General features: G+C 43.7%; 1 protein-coding gene across 2 annotated transcripts in view; it reads right to left on the reverse strand.

Annotated features, from left to right (window-relative positions):
- Nucleotides 1–15,143, reverse strand: part of DRP2 (dystrophin related protein 2) — a 44,787-nt gene extending 29,644 nt beyond the window's left edge. The window contains exons 1-2 of one of the 2 annotated variants that reach the window (XM_009197947.4): nucleotides 14,742–15,142; nucleotides 2,883–3,061 (exon numbers count right to left, since the gene is read on the reverse strand). In XM_009197947.4, the coding sequence (XP_009196211.1) occupies nucleotides 2,883–2,999 (117 nt within the window). In that variant the 5' untranslated portion in view covers nucleotides 3,000–3,061; nucleotides 14,742–15,142. Of the gene's footprint in view, nucleotides 1–2,882; nucleotides 3,062–14,741 lie in introns of both variants that reach the window. The other variant, XM_017954285.3, reaches the window with a different exon arrangement.
- Between the last annotated feature and the right edge of the window lie 499 nt (nucleotides 15,144–15,642).

Below are 15,642 nucleotides of genomic sequence, written 5' to 3' on the forward strand. Positions count from 1 at the left end.
CCAGGAATCCAGACCTAGTGCCTGATGAGCCACAGACAGGCAGAATCCTGACAGGCTCTAAGCAAGCCCTCTCAGGGAGGCAGGCGGGGCTGAGCCAGGCCAGGAGGCGGGGGTTGTCACCCTGTTTGTTTACTGACCCCCCAGGAATCTGGAGGGGGCGGCTATGTCAGGGCCTGGCTGGTGAATCAGAGCTTTGTCTCTGGAGAATTCCGGTTCACTCCCAACTGGGCCTGCCACACCGGGGCCAGGATGGCCCTCTCAGGCTGGCAAGGATGGCAGGAGTGGGACTGGGCATTCCATGGTGCTGAGGAGGGGCATGCAGAGGGTAGCTTCTGTTGATTTATTTTCCCTTTCCATGGAAGACACAAAGGGGTCACTCTGCCTCTAGGCCCACCCCTCCCCTGAGGTGGAGGATAAGATCAGACCACCTTGGTGACAAGCTTCTGGTAAGCAATTTCCCCAAGACATGATAAGAGGATGGGCTTGGAAAATAAGCCCTGTCTTAGACTAAGTAAGCCTCCTCAGAGACAGCGAGGAAGGTTTCAGGGACAAAGGACATGGGATGGCAGCACCGAGAAGCAGGGGCAGCAGAATTCCTCTGAATGTGATTATCCTTGGGTGAGTGCAGAGGCCAGGAGATTTGTCAGAGTCCACTGTGAAAATAGAGGGGTGCTCTGCCCTGCCTTTGAGAGGTAGAGAGGAGTGGAGGGAGAGCTATAGCCCTCAGACCTCTCGCTGCACTCTGAGGCCAAAGGGAAATGGACGGTTTATGGGCATCCCATTGAACCTTCACAGGGGAGGGAAACGGGTCATTGGGACCCAGCAGTTCCATGTAGGCAGTCATTGCCAGGGAGGCTCCTGTGCCCTGCCTGTGCTACCCTGGGTGGGGGCAGGGGAAGGCCCTTTCCCATAAGCCACTGGCCTGGGGGGTAGGGCCCTTCCTGAAGTGGCCACTCTTCTCCTTTTCCAGCAGACTTGTCTGGGAAAAGGTTAACATTCCCAAGCTGGGCCCCCATCCATCAGCACTGAGGGAAAACACATCGTTTTCACCAATAAGTGTTCTGTTCCCATCCTCATTTATCTCCCACAGAGTCTTCTGGACTTTCCAACAGTTCCACATTGTTTCCATGCTGAGGCCCACCTACAGGAATAGTTGGAACAGCTGCCTGACTCTTTCTGGGGTTCTGGGGTGGAGCCAATCAGGGTGGCTGGGGGATGGCAGGGGATGGCAGGCCAAGAGCAGGGAGTTGCTCTACCTCTGGGCCATAGCTTCACTCGTGCTGGGTCCTCTGCACTGCGAATGCCCCAGCGTTAGCAACAGCCCCTTGTGACCCAGCCACAATCAAGCTGTCCTGACTCTGAGGGGAGCACCCACCGTGAGCTGGGCTCCACCCATGTCAGCTTTGCATTCCCTGCAGACTTCTTGGTTTCCTAAACCCCCACCCAGCTGCCATACTATTCTCCATCACCCTGCTCTTCCTCTCCTACTTCCCCATATACTCTCAAGTCACACCTAGCAGAGCCAGGCACACAATAGGCAAATGATGAATAGTAATGTTTTATTTCCCCTTCACTATCAATTGCCTTCTACTTCTGGCTCTTGCAGCCAGGATATTTGCTTCTTGCACCCCACTCCCCTTGAGGTTCTCTATCCATCCCTTGAATCTTTGAGAAAAAGGCTGCAGAAAAGGAAGCGAAACTGGATTGTGGCAGAAGAGAGAAGTTGGGCCATGCCATCGGCAATCACAAAATGAAGCCCTCAGGTTTCCCTGCCTACATGGTGGTGCTTGGTGGGGGTAGACAATGAACAGGGTAAGCCTTTTGGAAGGGCTCAGTTTCTCAATCCCTCAACCCTGTGAAAGTCCCACTCTAGGGAAGGGGTAGGTTAATGGGGGAGTCTACGTTGACCCTTGCTTTGAGAATATGTTCCAGGCAGTAATTTCTTTCTGGTTGGATGTGGGAAAATAGCTCAGGGGGACCTGACTCTAATGCCTCTCTGGACCTTGACTTTCCTTCATTACTGCCCCCAAAATGGGCTCCCCAGCATCCACATTCTCCATCCCCACTTCCTTTTTCCTCCCTTCTTCCTTCCTGTATATTTAACTGCTGCCTGCCCCCCAGCAGTGACTCAGCACTGCAGCCCATCTGTGAGGCTCCAGGGGACATAGCACTTTCTCACACTCCCATAGCCTCTGGACCCCAAAGTATTGTAGGGCAACCCAAAGTATGCTTAGGCATCTCCCTTCTCCAGTCAACATTCCCGAGACCTCACTCATTGTTGGGAAAGGGGGCTGCCCTCCCTACTGTCTCACATACATCCTCTACCTGCTTACCAACATACACAGGCGGGCACATACACCACCACCATCACACTACTACGGGAGCAGAGAGAGAGAACAGGCAGATATGGAACTCAGGGAATTCTAAGTGGGGCTGAGCCAGGAGCTATGAAAAAGGCTAGGAACTTGAGAGGAAAAGCTGATGGCAGGAGAGAGACACCTGCAGAATATGGAAGGCATGCCACAGAGAAGCCAAGGCAAAGGAAGGACCTGCCTTGTCCTAGACCATGCCCTGAAGGATCATACTCTTCTAGGACATTCCTGGACCTGTAACTCTTAGAAGGTTAACATGAAACCAGCCCCGCTCAGCTGCAGTGGGCCCTCTGAGCTGCTCAGCCCAATGCTCTTCCTTTCCCTATGCCCCCCCATAAAAGACATCATGAGTAATGAAGGATGGGCCCAATATATTCCCCACGCTATCCAAGGGATTGCATGTATACAGAGAATGCCCCTGAGCCTTAGGAAGTGTGGGTACCCCAAGGATACACAGATCCTGTGTCCACTCTTTCTCCACAGGTCTTTCTTTTACTATCAGATTCTTACCTGAGGGTGGGGGCAGGTGCTTCGGAGGCTGCTGCTATGATGGAACTGGTCAGCTGCCTGCCAATCATGACATCGTGGGAGGGTATAAGGGCATCCCTGCATGACCATAGGTTGCATAAAAACCAAGGCTCATGGGGAGGTGAGGATAGGCAGTGCACCAACTATTGATCATTAAGCACCTGGAAAATCAATACAGAGAGATTTCGAGTCAAGACCTAGAAAAGCCTATGAATCAAGCATCTACCCAGAGGTGGCTTGACCAGATATACAAATAAGTATTCAAAGCCTACTGACCTACCCAGGCCACCATGTACCATAAAAGACTTTATTTAATTATTGACCAAGGAAGCATTTATTGTTTACCTATAGTGCTTTGTGCTAGAGACATAAAGATAACTGCTGAGATATCAAAGCCTAAGGGTGGAGGTGGGGGAGACAGGTAGGGGAGGCAGTCATGTATGTTGATAATTATAATAAAATGTTACATAGCAAATGCTAAAATCAAGAGTTTACCAAAAGGCTAAGGGAGCACACAGTGGGGAACAGCTAACACCGAGAATGTGCACATATTTCAGAAAGAGCACACTTCAGATGAGTCTCAAAAGATGAGTAGATATTTGCTTGTGCAGAGGAGAAAGGGAGAATGGCATTCCCAGCAGACGGATCCACCTGTTTGAAGGTGGATGTCATAAAAAGGCCTAGCATGTTCAGAGGACAATGTGATCAGTATGGTAGAGTTTAAGAGGCACAGAGATGAAAAGACATGGGGGCTTCCCCTGAGGAGTATCACATACAGACAGAACAAATGTGGAGAAAATAATGGCCATAAAGTGTTATTTGAGGTCATAATAGAAGTGTTTATGGGATGAAGTGAAGAGACTGATGAGGGAATCGTGAGTTCTATCTGGTCATGTCAAGAAAAGTCTCCCTAGAGGAAATGTGCTTGAGGTGAGTCATGAAAGAGAAACAGATTTGTCATTAGGCAGTGAAGGTTAAAAAAAAATACAAACATGAAAATTAAATGTATGGTGTGTTCGGTGTGACCAGAGTACAAGGTACGTGCCTTGTTGTGTGTAGCAGGAGATGAGGCTGTGGCCAGATTGGGCCATGCCTTGAATGACAAGCAGAGGATTGTAGGCTTTATCTTGTAGACAATGGGGAGGTACTGAAGATTTTAAGCAGAGAGTGACATAATGAAATTTGCATTTTATTTTATTTATTTTAGACGGAGTTTCGCTTTTGTTGCCCAGGCTGGAGTGCAGTGGCACGATCTCGGCTCACTGCAACCTCTGCCTCCCAGGTTCAAGTGATTCTCCTGTCTCAGCCTCCTGAGTAGCTGGGATTACAGGTGCCCGCCACCATGCCCCACTAATTTTTTTGTATTTTTAGTAGAGATGGGGTTTCATAATGTTGGCCAGGCTGGTCTCGAACTCCTGACCTCAGGTGATCCTCCCACCTCGGTCTCCCAAAGTGCTGGGATTACAGGCATGAGCCACCGCACCCGGCCAAGATTTGCATTTTAGAAAGAGCCCTCTGCCTTCCTTGTAGAGTGATTCTCCAAAAGGAAGAACCTGTTGAGAAGCTGTTAGAATAGGCAGGCAGTTGCAGTGAAGATGAAGCAGACAGCATGACTCTGAGGTACATTAGAGAGGTAAAATACACTGGGTTTGATGATCAATTGGATGTGAACAGTAAGGGAGGAGAAGGAGTCAAAGGTTTCTAATTTGGGAGCTGAGTGGATAATGTTGCCAAATGCAAGAGAAGGAAAACAGGAGAAAGTATATTTGCTGTGGTAGGGGATGGGGCAGTGTTACATAATAAGCTATGCTTGAGACATATTCAGCTTTAGATGTAAAGAGCTAAGCTTAGTAAAGGAGAAATATGGGGACAAAGTTTAGATGTACAAACCAATTGATGGTTTAGAGAATGTATACAAATGTGATGAGAATGGGTGGCAAAGATGATGCTAGGAAATAATAAGGTGATCTCTTTAAGTGTGGGGCAAAGACACACAAACCCTGATTCAAAGGGCCGGAACTGAGCATCTTTTATTCATGATGCTGATAATTAAATAACCACTATTTTTAGACTCTATTCCAGTGGTTCACACGTTTTAGATATAAGGGGCCCTTCTTAAGACTAAAAAAAAAAAAATCTCACTTCACCCACTCTCACCCACAATAGTAGCTGTAATTTTAGAACGTACCGAGTGAGAAAAACATTTATGCATTTAAAGATCTGTGGACTCCTTGCATTAAGTACCCACCCCTCCTCCTCAGGAGACTATAGTCCAAGGAGTGAAGATTATTACAAATCACAAGGGCACAAGAGGTTGTGGTCTAAAGGGTACTTTGCTGTAGTCAAAGTCCCTAGAGATTATACAGCTATGTAGCTGCTCATCCCCAAAGAATGACTGAAAATATGGCTCATCTGTGATCAGACACCACAAAAGCATTAGTCACTTAGATTAAAAAATGAAGTACTGCTATGGATGTGTTATAAGCATAAAGGCTATAAGAGGCTTGCTTTCAGACCTCTTTTTATGTTAACATTTTTATTTTTGCTGATTATAGAAGTAATACATGATCTTTATAGAAAAACTGGGAAATACAAAAAATAATAGGGATGAAAATAAAAATAATCTTTAATATTACCACCCAGAGATAATCATTACTAACAGCTATGAAGTTTTAATTTTTCTCTGAAAAATATATACATACACTTTTAAAATAAAATTGCCATCACATGCTATCATTTCGTATCCTGCTTTTTTCACTTGTCATTATACCATGGTCATTTTAGAATGTCATTAACTATTCCCTTAAAACATGATTTTTTTTTTTTTTTGAGACAGGGTCTCTCACTTTGTCACCCAGGCTGGAGTGCACTGGTGTGATCTTGGCTCACTGCAACCTCCCAGGCTCAAGTGATCTTCCCGCCTCAGCGCCCCCAAGTAGCTGGGACTACAGGTGTGCACCACAATGCCTGGATAATTTTTTGTAGTTTTGGTAGAGACGGGGTTTTGCCATGTTGCCAGGCTGGTCTCAAACTCCTGAGCTCAAGTGATCAGCCCGCCTGTGCCTCCCAAAGTGCTTATATTACAGGCATGAGCCACCATACCCAGCCTAAAACATGATTTTTAACAGCTGCATTGGAAGTACAGCACTGTGACTGAGGCCATGGGCACTGGCATCAGACAGACCTAGAGTCAAATCCACACTATTCAGCCTATTAGCAGTGTGGCCCAGGACAAGTTAACCTCTCTGAGCCTCAGTGTCCTCATCTGCAAAATGGGGATAAATAATGATAGCATCCTCACAGAATTATTCTAATGATTAAAGTTAATAATTTAAATAACTTAGCACAGTGTCTGGCAACAATGCACAACTCAGTAAGGGTTAGCTATAGTCATTGTATAGTATTCCACTGAATGGATACACCATAATTTAACAATTAGACATATGTTTATAGTTCTTCTTTTTTATAAATCAAAGTGCAAAGAACAACCTTGTGCATATTTGTGATTTTCTCCATGGGACAATTGCCTATAAGGGGGAATTCCTGGATCAAAGGGTTTATGATATATATTTCTAAATTGCCCTAGAAAAAGTTACATCATTTTATACGACTACTAGCAATGTATAAGAGTGCCAGTTTCCCAGCACACTTGCCAACAGTATGTATTCTTACTTTATTTGCCAACTTAGTGAGTGAAAATGGCATTTTGAGGATTACTTTGCATTTCCTTAATTGCTAAAGATATTTAGCTTTTCCTCCACACCTTAGTGGTCGTTTTTATCTCTTTTTTCATCAACTATCTCTTTTCTTCTCTTTTGAGATTCATTTATCTCCAGATTAACTTCCTTCTTTCTTATTCCTCTACTGACCTGATGCTAGGTTGAGGCTTCACAAAACAAAACTAAGGTAAACCCAGGAGTCAGAGAATTCAGACCTTCTAATACCAACACAGGCAGGAAAGGAATAGATTTCTTCTGGTCCTAAAATGACTATCCTCTGCTCTTTTCAGACCTTACCCCTGACCTTGACCTCAAGTCATATTGCCTCTCTAGGCTTAGTTTGCTAATGTATCAAATGTTAATGTTTAAGGGTTGCTAAGCACCAAACACTATCATTCCCTGTATTCATATAGCATGCCTTTGTAGTCTGTTGCGCTGTCTTTCATGATCCTAAGCACAACCTAGTAAAGTTGTCCCAGCCAGAATTAAGATCCCACTTTACAGATGAAGATGCTGAGATGCAAGCGAACCAGGGCCTCCTGATTCCTGGGCAAGTGCTCTTTGTTACACACAAAGATTCTTCTGCCTCTATCTAGCTCAATCCTATCTCAAATCACCATCTGCACATACTGATTCTTTTCCTATTCCTCTTTTTGATTTGCAAAAGCTATGAGAGATTGAAGATGAATCAGACTTGGTCCCCAACTGGTCAAATGTAGGAAACAAGACATGTAAACAAAAAAAAGTATAATTTTGGGGGGAAAATTATTCATACCCTACGTGGGTGCTGTGGTTTGAACATCCATCCCCAATGTGACAGTATTGAGAGCTGGGACCTTTAAGAGCTGATGAGGGCTTTGCCCTCATGAATGGATTAATCCATTCATGGATTAATGAATTAATAAGTTATCATGGGAGGAGAATTCATGGCTTTATAAAAAAAGGAAGAGAGATCTGAGCTAGCACACTAAGCCTTCTAGCCACGTGATACTCCATGCCATCTTGGGATGCTTCAGAGAGTCTCTACCAGCAAGAAGATTCTCACCACAGCCCCTCGAACTTGGACTTCTCAGCTTCCATAATGGTAATACATAAATTCCTTTTCTTATAAATTACTCAGTTTCAGGTATTCTGTTATAAGCAACAGAAAATGAACTAAGACAGCAGGACACAGAAATCATGCTATAAGAGGTCACAGAGGAGGAACTGTTCACTTCTAGTTGGAGGGATTTGGGATGTATTTATGGAAAAGAAGCTTTTGAGCTAAGGTGAAAGAGAAGATTTTGACATATGCAGGAGTGGAGGATGCTTTTTGGGGGGCAATAAGCCTTCCCTGCCCTCCCCTAGGGATCCTGCTGGATATGAAACTCTGGCTTTTTGCCACTACAAATACTCTTCCTGATTCTAAAAGCCATACACAGGCTGTTTCAGGAGGATTCAGTGGGAAGGCATTGTTTCTCTTGAGCAGAGATAAAAAGCTTTAAAAACACAGGGGAAATATTAGGATTTCAGTATGAAAGCAAGATTGTTGGCTCATGGAGGACAAAACCCACACCTGATATTTATTTATATCCCACATATTTTTAACACAGTGCTAGGCACCCAAAAACTGGAGATGTCTAGGAACATATGCTACTTAAATTTGTGTGGAATAATGTACAATGTTAGCATTTGAAACAAGTACAATAACAAGTACGATGTCGGCATTTGAAACAAGGCTTGAAATGGCAAAAAAAAAAAAAAATGCAAAAACTTAAATGTCTATCACTAGGGGACTGATTAAATAATGGTGTATCCATACAATGGAATTCTATATAGCTACTTAAAAAATAATTAAGAACTCTTTATGTCCAATACAAAATGATCTCTTATGATATACTTTAAGTAAAAAGAAAACAAGAGAAAAATCAAGGTGGTGGTTAGTCTACACTTGTATACTAAAAATATGTGCTTATAGATGCAAAAAAAAATCTTTGGAAGTATACAAAAGAGCCTGTTACCATTGAAGAAGGGAACTGAGCAGTAAAAATTCTCCCCATCTCTTTGGGATTTCTACTATTTCTGCCCTTTTTAAAAATAAGAAATACACCTATAAAAGTACATAAAGCATATATGCAAAGTATATTAAATCATTATAAAGTAAATTCATATAATCACTTCCCAGGTTGAGAAATAGAATTATTCCCCACACCACATAAGCCCCATGTTGCCAATAGAAGATAAAATTTTTTACTAAATATCATTTTGTACTTTTTGAATTTTGACCCATGTGAACACATTACCTATTTAATAACAGCTAATTCTTCACCCCCTCTCCACTCCCCACCAAAATGCAAGGAGGTCATCAACTATTTTATGGAAAGATTGGTGTGGCAGCTTTTCCATAGCCAAATAAATAATAACTGTATTCTGTGTTTTATATATATTAACTAAGCAGTCTACATACATTAACTCCTTTAATCCTTATGACAACACTATAAAGTAGTTACTATTGCTATCCTCATTGTGTGGATAAGAAAATGGAGGCACAGAGATGGTAAGTAACTTGTTCAGAGTCATATTGTGAATACATCGTGAAGAGCTGGGATTTGTACCCAGGCAGTTGTGTCTCAGAATACAAGTTATTTACCATTATGCTACTCTGCCTCTGTAAATTCTAGAAGCCAGGCTCTGAGGCATTGTAATCACTGATACCTGGATAGTGGAGACAATTTTTGGCTATGGACCACCAGGTGGGAGCCCAAGCATTGACTCAGTTATGCCACTACTCAGGCAAAGACACAAGCAATTAAAAACAGACAGGATGCAGTGAGTCTAAGGTCTGGGGCAGCACTAGGCTGGCAAACAGTGAAAAGCACTTAAGTGACCTTTACAGGACATCTGAGAAGTGAAATTCTGGTCAAGTCTCCTATTTTGAGCTCAGAGCCTCCCCAATGCCTAAAGCTCAATAAATTTTTTTTTTCCAGTAAATAAGCTCTTTCCATCTAGAAACTGGAGAAATCTAAGAGCCTATGTTACAAAAAGACCTCCAGAAGTGGACAAAGATGTCTGCTGCAGTATTGTTTACAATAGCAAAAATCTGCATTCACTCAAATGTCCACCAACAGGGGACTGGTGAGTAGACTATGTCTGAGACATATCACAGCATGATTGTCTGGGGCATAGGCTCTGAACCAGGATGCTCTGGCTTGCACCCTGCCCACTTATCAGCACAGATATGGACAAGCTCCCCAGTCTTACTGTGCTCCAGTCCCCACATCTGTGAAACAGGGATAACAAAAAAGACCTACATCTTAGCTTTGTTGCAAGGAGTTAATTCATAGTTTCTGGCATTTAGTAAATATTCAACTGTTATTTATTATGATAGCCACTCACATGGTAGAATATTATGTAGCTGTTAAAAAGAAAGAGGTAGATCTATATGCACTGATTTGGACAGATTTCAAAGTTATATATTTTAGGCCAAAGAAAACAAACAAATGTCAGAATAGCATGTGTAATGGAACTCCAATTTTGTAAAAACAATCTACTGTGTGTATGTGCAGAAAGGAAGCCTGGACATCTGTTTTTTGTTTTGTTTTTTGTTTTTTTGTTTTTTTTTGAGACAGAGTCTCACTCTGTCGCCCAGGCTGGAGTGCAGCTGGAGTACAGTGGCATGATCTCGGCTCACTGCAACCTCCACCTCCCGGGTTCAAGTGATTATCTAGCCTTAGCCTCCCAGCAGAGATTGTGCCACTGCACTCTAGTCTAGGCGACATAGCGAGACTCCATCTCAAAAAAAAAAAAAAAAAAAAAAAACAAAAAAAAAAAACTTGCAAACATTTATGATTCTTGGGAGAACAAATTCAAGAGATAGGGAAGACTTCTAAGATGAAGAGGTTCTGTAAAGAACAGGGCAATGGGAAGGAGACCCCCTTCCCATGGGCTACAGATTCCTCTCCCCAATCCAAGGTAACACTGTGTAACTGTCTTTCCTCTCACACCACTGCCTTTCTTCCTGACAGCATGGCAGTAAAGAGAGAAGATACACATTTCATTGGTAACAAACTTTGTTATACTTCCTAAAATAATTCCTGCAATGCAGCCAAAAAAACAAGGTTCTGCTTCAGATGTACCTCATTTAATGAACAAATCGTAGAAACTCGGATTTTCAAGCTAGAAAGGACCTTTGAGATCATCTAGGCCAATCCCCTCATTTACAAATGAAAACAAGGAAACGTATTCCTGAGAAGTTTAGCTGTCAAGCAATTTTGCGAAATAAAATTTATTATCCAATTAAAAAAATCAGAGACGCATCCCCATGGGAGAAAACTGTAAGAGCCAATTAATGCAATAAACCTGAAACCTTTATACACTGATGGTGGGAGTGTAAGTTAGTACTATTTTGCACAGTGATTTGACAATATCTCCCAAAGGTGACAATGCACATACCCTGTAAGGGACAATTCCACTCAGATATTTACCCAGTACAAACTGTCACCTAAGAATAGCTACACAAGAAAGATCACAGTACCTCTGTGATTGCTCAAAACTAGAAATAGCCTAAATGTTCATCAACAGCAGAATAAAGTGTGGTATAGTCATTAGAGGAGTATACAATAGTGAAAAAAACGAGTAAACTAGAGCCCCGTGTTATACAACATGGATGCTTTTCACAAATATAACATTGAATAGAAAAAATAAGTTTCAAGCCAGTTGCATTGGCTCATGGCTGCAATCCCAACACTTTGGGAGGCTGAGGCAGGAGGACTACATGAGGCCAGGAATTTGAGATCAGCCTGGACAACATAGCAGGACCCTGTCTCTATGAAGGAAAAAAAAATTAGCTGGGCATGGTGGTGCCACCTGGGGGGTGGTGAGGTTGGAGGATTGCTTCAGCCCAGGAGCTCGAGACTGCAGTGAGCTATGATTACACCAATTCACTCCAGCCTGGATAACAGTGCAAGATCTTGTCTCTTAGGAGGAAAAGAAAAGAAAAATCACATTGCAGAAGAATACATATAATACACCACTGATATAAACTTTTAAAATATATAAAGCAGTAGTATATGTTGTTTAAAAATACATACATGTATAGTAAAAGTATATACATCAATGCATGGGAATAATAAACACCAAATCCAGGATAGTGGCTACTTTGGAAGGAAAGAGAGAACTTTAATCATGGAGAATAGACAGAAGGTTTCAACTCTACTGGTAATGTTTCTTTACTAAGCTGTGCAGTGAATAACCTGATTTTCACCATATTATTTTTATACCTTTTTGAATGTACGAAGATATTTCATAACACATTGTTTAAAAGAATGCAACAAAGCCCATGCTGAAAAGAAAGTTGACAATTTTTGCATATAACAAAATACTAGAAGAAATGTATTAAATGTAAATGTTGCACTCAAAATTTAAGGATTATTCCTTAAATCTGCTTCATTTTCCTGGGACTAGTTTCACAGGAGGGGACCTGCTAGAGAAGCAGCAGTTGGGTACAGTGGGCTGGGGAATCAGGAGATAATCCCAGATTCTCATCAGCTATGGGAAGGAAAACAATATGATTAACCTCTTGGGTTTTTCATGTTTAGAAATGCATTGTTGGACTAGATTATTTTACAAGTGTTATCCATGTGACAATTTCTTCCGGTTTGTTTGTTTGTTTTTGAGCAGCAGTTCCCTAAACTGTATCTGCAAGAGGCAAAAAGTGTTTTTCATAAAGAAAAGTGTTCCCTGGTCAAACCAGTCTGGGATGTACTGGGTTAAACAAAATTAAACAGATTCATTTACAGCAGTACTTCTCAGAGTCTTTAATATGCGTTATATATACTGTGACTCTCCAAAATGAGAATTCGGTTAAGAAGCATTTCCAAAAAAGTATTGAACTGCAGAATACACACACATGCATGCACACACACACCCAACACTTATTTTAAAACGGAATTTATTAACATTCTCTCAGGATGGGGCTCTATAGAACATTGGTTTGGAGCCGGGCGCGGTGGCTCAAGCCTGTAATCCCAGCACTTTGGGAGGCTGAGACGGGCGGATCACAAGGTCAGGAGATCGAGACCATCCTGGCTAACACGGTGAAACCCCGTCTCTACTAAAAAATACAAAAAACTAGCCGGGCGAGGTGGCGGGCGCCTGTGGTCCCAGCTACTCCGGAGGCTGAGGCAGGAGAATGGCGTAAACCCGGGAGGCGGAGCTTGCAGTGAGCTGAGATCCGGCCACTGCACTCCAGCCTGGGCGACAGAGCCACAAAGCCCTACACAACAAAATAAAAAAAAAAAAAAAGAACATTGGTTTGGTAAATGCTATCCTAGAAGGATTTATCTCACTTGCTATTTTTGTTGCTGATGCACGTTTAGAATCCTTCGTAAGGGAGGAATGTCATTTCATAGTATAATTTCCACTGAATGGGTTTCCTCTTAGTGTGTATCCCTGAGAAGTTTAGAAGGCTATCTTCTCGGCCTTCATTAGTGAGATCCCATCCTAGCTGGCATGGTGGCAGATCCAACATCAGAAACTTCTGAGCATCTACAGTTAGAAGGGCTGAATCCCAGATGTGCTCTCCACATCTGGCTCGGGGCCTTTGCTAAATTCATTGCTTCAAGCTATGCTCCTCTCCTTTATGGCGGACTTGAAGGGTAATCTGAACTGGAGCACAGAGCTACTTAGCTGAGGCTGAATGCCTAGAAGTACAAATCTCACAAGAAGAGGAGCTCTTTCCGTGTGCCTTCATCCCCCAGCAATGGTTTACAGAAAGCAAGACTACAGGGCAGAGGCCTGCCCACCCAGAGACAGAGGGGCTTGGTCTTCTTTCAGAAACAGGACACAACACTGCCACTTCCAACACTGCCTTTTCACGGAGGTTTCCTTAGAAGGCCCTGAGATTCTCTGGGATCATCTCCCCACGCAAACCTTAGAAGGAAAATCTCCTGAGGCTTGTGGTTCCTATAGGCCTTTTAAAAGGTGATTTACCTGAGGGCCTTTCATCTAGAAACAAGGATTCCTTTGGAAAAGTCAGGAATTAAGATGAACTAGACATAGAGCTTTTTTAAGGCTTTTGTTCTTTTGACAATCAAAATGAAAATATTTTTTTAAAGTATGTTCTTTTCCAGACAGCATGCACCATGCTTTCAACGGAAGCAGGCGGCAGCTGCTGCTGACGTCCTCCTCTACCCCACTCCACCCCACCCCATCCCAGCCTTGCCACCTGCTTAGACCCAACACCTGTGAGGCCTGGCTCGACCTGCCTACCAAAGGAAGGATAAACATTAACTACCCATACAGTCTCAGGCCCACTTACTAGGCTGGGGCACTTGGCCTGATGCTGGGAAAGGTGGTGAGAGCAGGTGATGGGGTGTTAGACTCCAAGAGAAGCAAGCCCTATTTGAAACCACTCCAAGCTAGGCTTTCAAGAGTGGAAAGATGCCTCCTGATTACAGGGTATAGAAAGGAAACCAGGGGAGAAGATAAGGGGGAAAAAATGTCACAGGAAAAACAACAGAGCCAGGAAGTAAATGCAGAGATGAGATGAGCCCTTCAGCTCCAGGCTCTTAGGTCAGAGCCTGGTTTACTTCAGCAAAGAACTCCTGTGTCCTGTCTACTGGCCAGAATACTCATTTGTTCAGGGAACCTGCTCCAAGGTCCCATGTTTCCTCTCTCCTCCCTTGTTAGCCAATGCTTTCCACACACCTTTCCTTCCCTCCTGCCAAGAAATATACCCTTGGACAAAAAGCATGCTATTGAGAACCTAAAATAAATAAATAAATGCCCCTCTCTTCTCAGAGAAGCAAACTGTGTACCTCCTTCTTATTCATTTTTAGACCTTAGTTGCTCAAATTGGCTTGAGTTTCTATTCTTGGGCATCTTTTTTTTTCTTTATGAATCTAAATGGTGACTACTTTATTGTGGACATTTTTTAATGCAAGTTTTCCCCTAAAAGCACATGCAAACAGACCACAGGCAGGCACATGTACACACACACACACACACACACACTCATTTTCTCTCTCTCTTCCCCCACCCCCTGCCCGCCACACAGTACCTCTGGAGCTTCCCCTCCCTCAGTCATTTCCCCTCAGCCAGCTGAACAAGGGCAAGGCTTGGAAATAATTTTTCTGTGGCCTACCTTCTGATTCCGTCAAGTCTGAGAAGCAGGCGGCAGCTGTAAGCTGGGAGGCCGGGGCTGGGCTGCCTCTGTGAATCAGCAAAGAAGTCCCTGAGATAGGGATGCCGACAGCTGCTGTATGCACACTCTCCCTCTGTTTCTCCCACCTCCCTGTCTTCCTTCTTCTCCTCCTCCTCCCCTCTCAGAGCTGCTCTGTGTTGCTATGCAATCCTATCACCAGGACTAACAGCATCATTCCGACCTCAGGCAAAAATACCCTTGACTGGGCAAACGCAAGAAGAGCAAGGACAGTTTTGTAAAACTACCAGAGATGTGGCGGCTCTTGGAGATTTCAATTCATTAGAAGCAGAGGAGGAAAGCGGAAGAGCCTGAGAAGCAGAGGGGGAGAGAAGGAGACAGGGATTGGGGGAAGACGGGGAGAGGGGGAGAGGAGGAGAGGCTTCCACTGGGGAGGAGGAGACAAAAAAGCCCCGGAGATCAATCAGGCTGCTGAGCGAGCAGCCTGGACCCCAACTTACACTGATCTAGCCCACAGACAAAACCAACTTCGGAGCCAGCAGCTGGCAGGGGCCCCTCGTAGCCAGTCCAGGATTCTGTTTCTGTGTTGAGGGTTGAAACGCTGTGATCTAGAATCATCACTGGTACTCAAGGTACAGTTTTGGGCTCAGGACAGTCTGCCAGTCACCCCTAAATCTCATCTTCACACCCTCTTAGATCTCACATATAGAAAAAGCCTCAACAAATTGGGGAAACAAAATGGATCTTGAATAATTCGGGAAAATACAGCTCCTCCATGACTCCCCTCAATGACTACCCCAGGCACCTTCCTGCTTTTGTCCGTACCAGCCCTTAGGAGAAGAGGGTATGAACTCCAAACACCCTGAGAGACCTGGGAGAAGCC

Source organism: Papio anubis, chromosome X, assembly GCF_008728515.1.
Source record: "Papio anubis isolate 15944 chromosome X, Panubis1.0, whole genome shotgun sequence".
NCBI classification, from domain to species: Eukaryota; Metazoa; Chordata; class Mammalia; order Primates; family Cercopithecidae; genus Papio; species Papio anubis.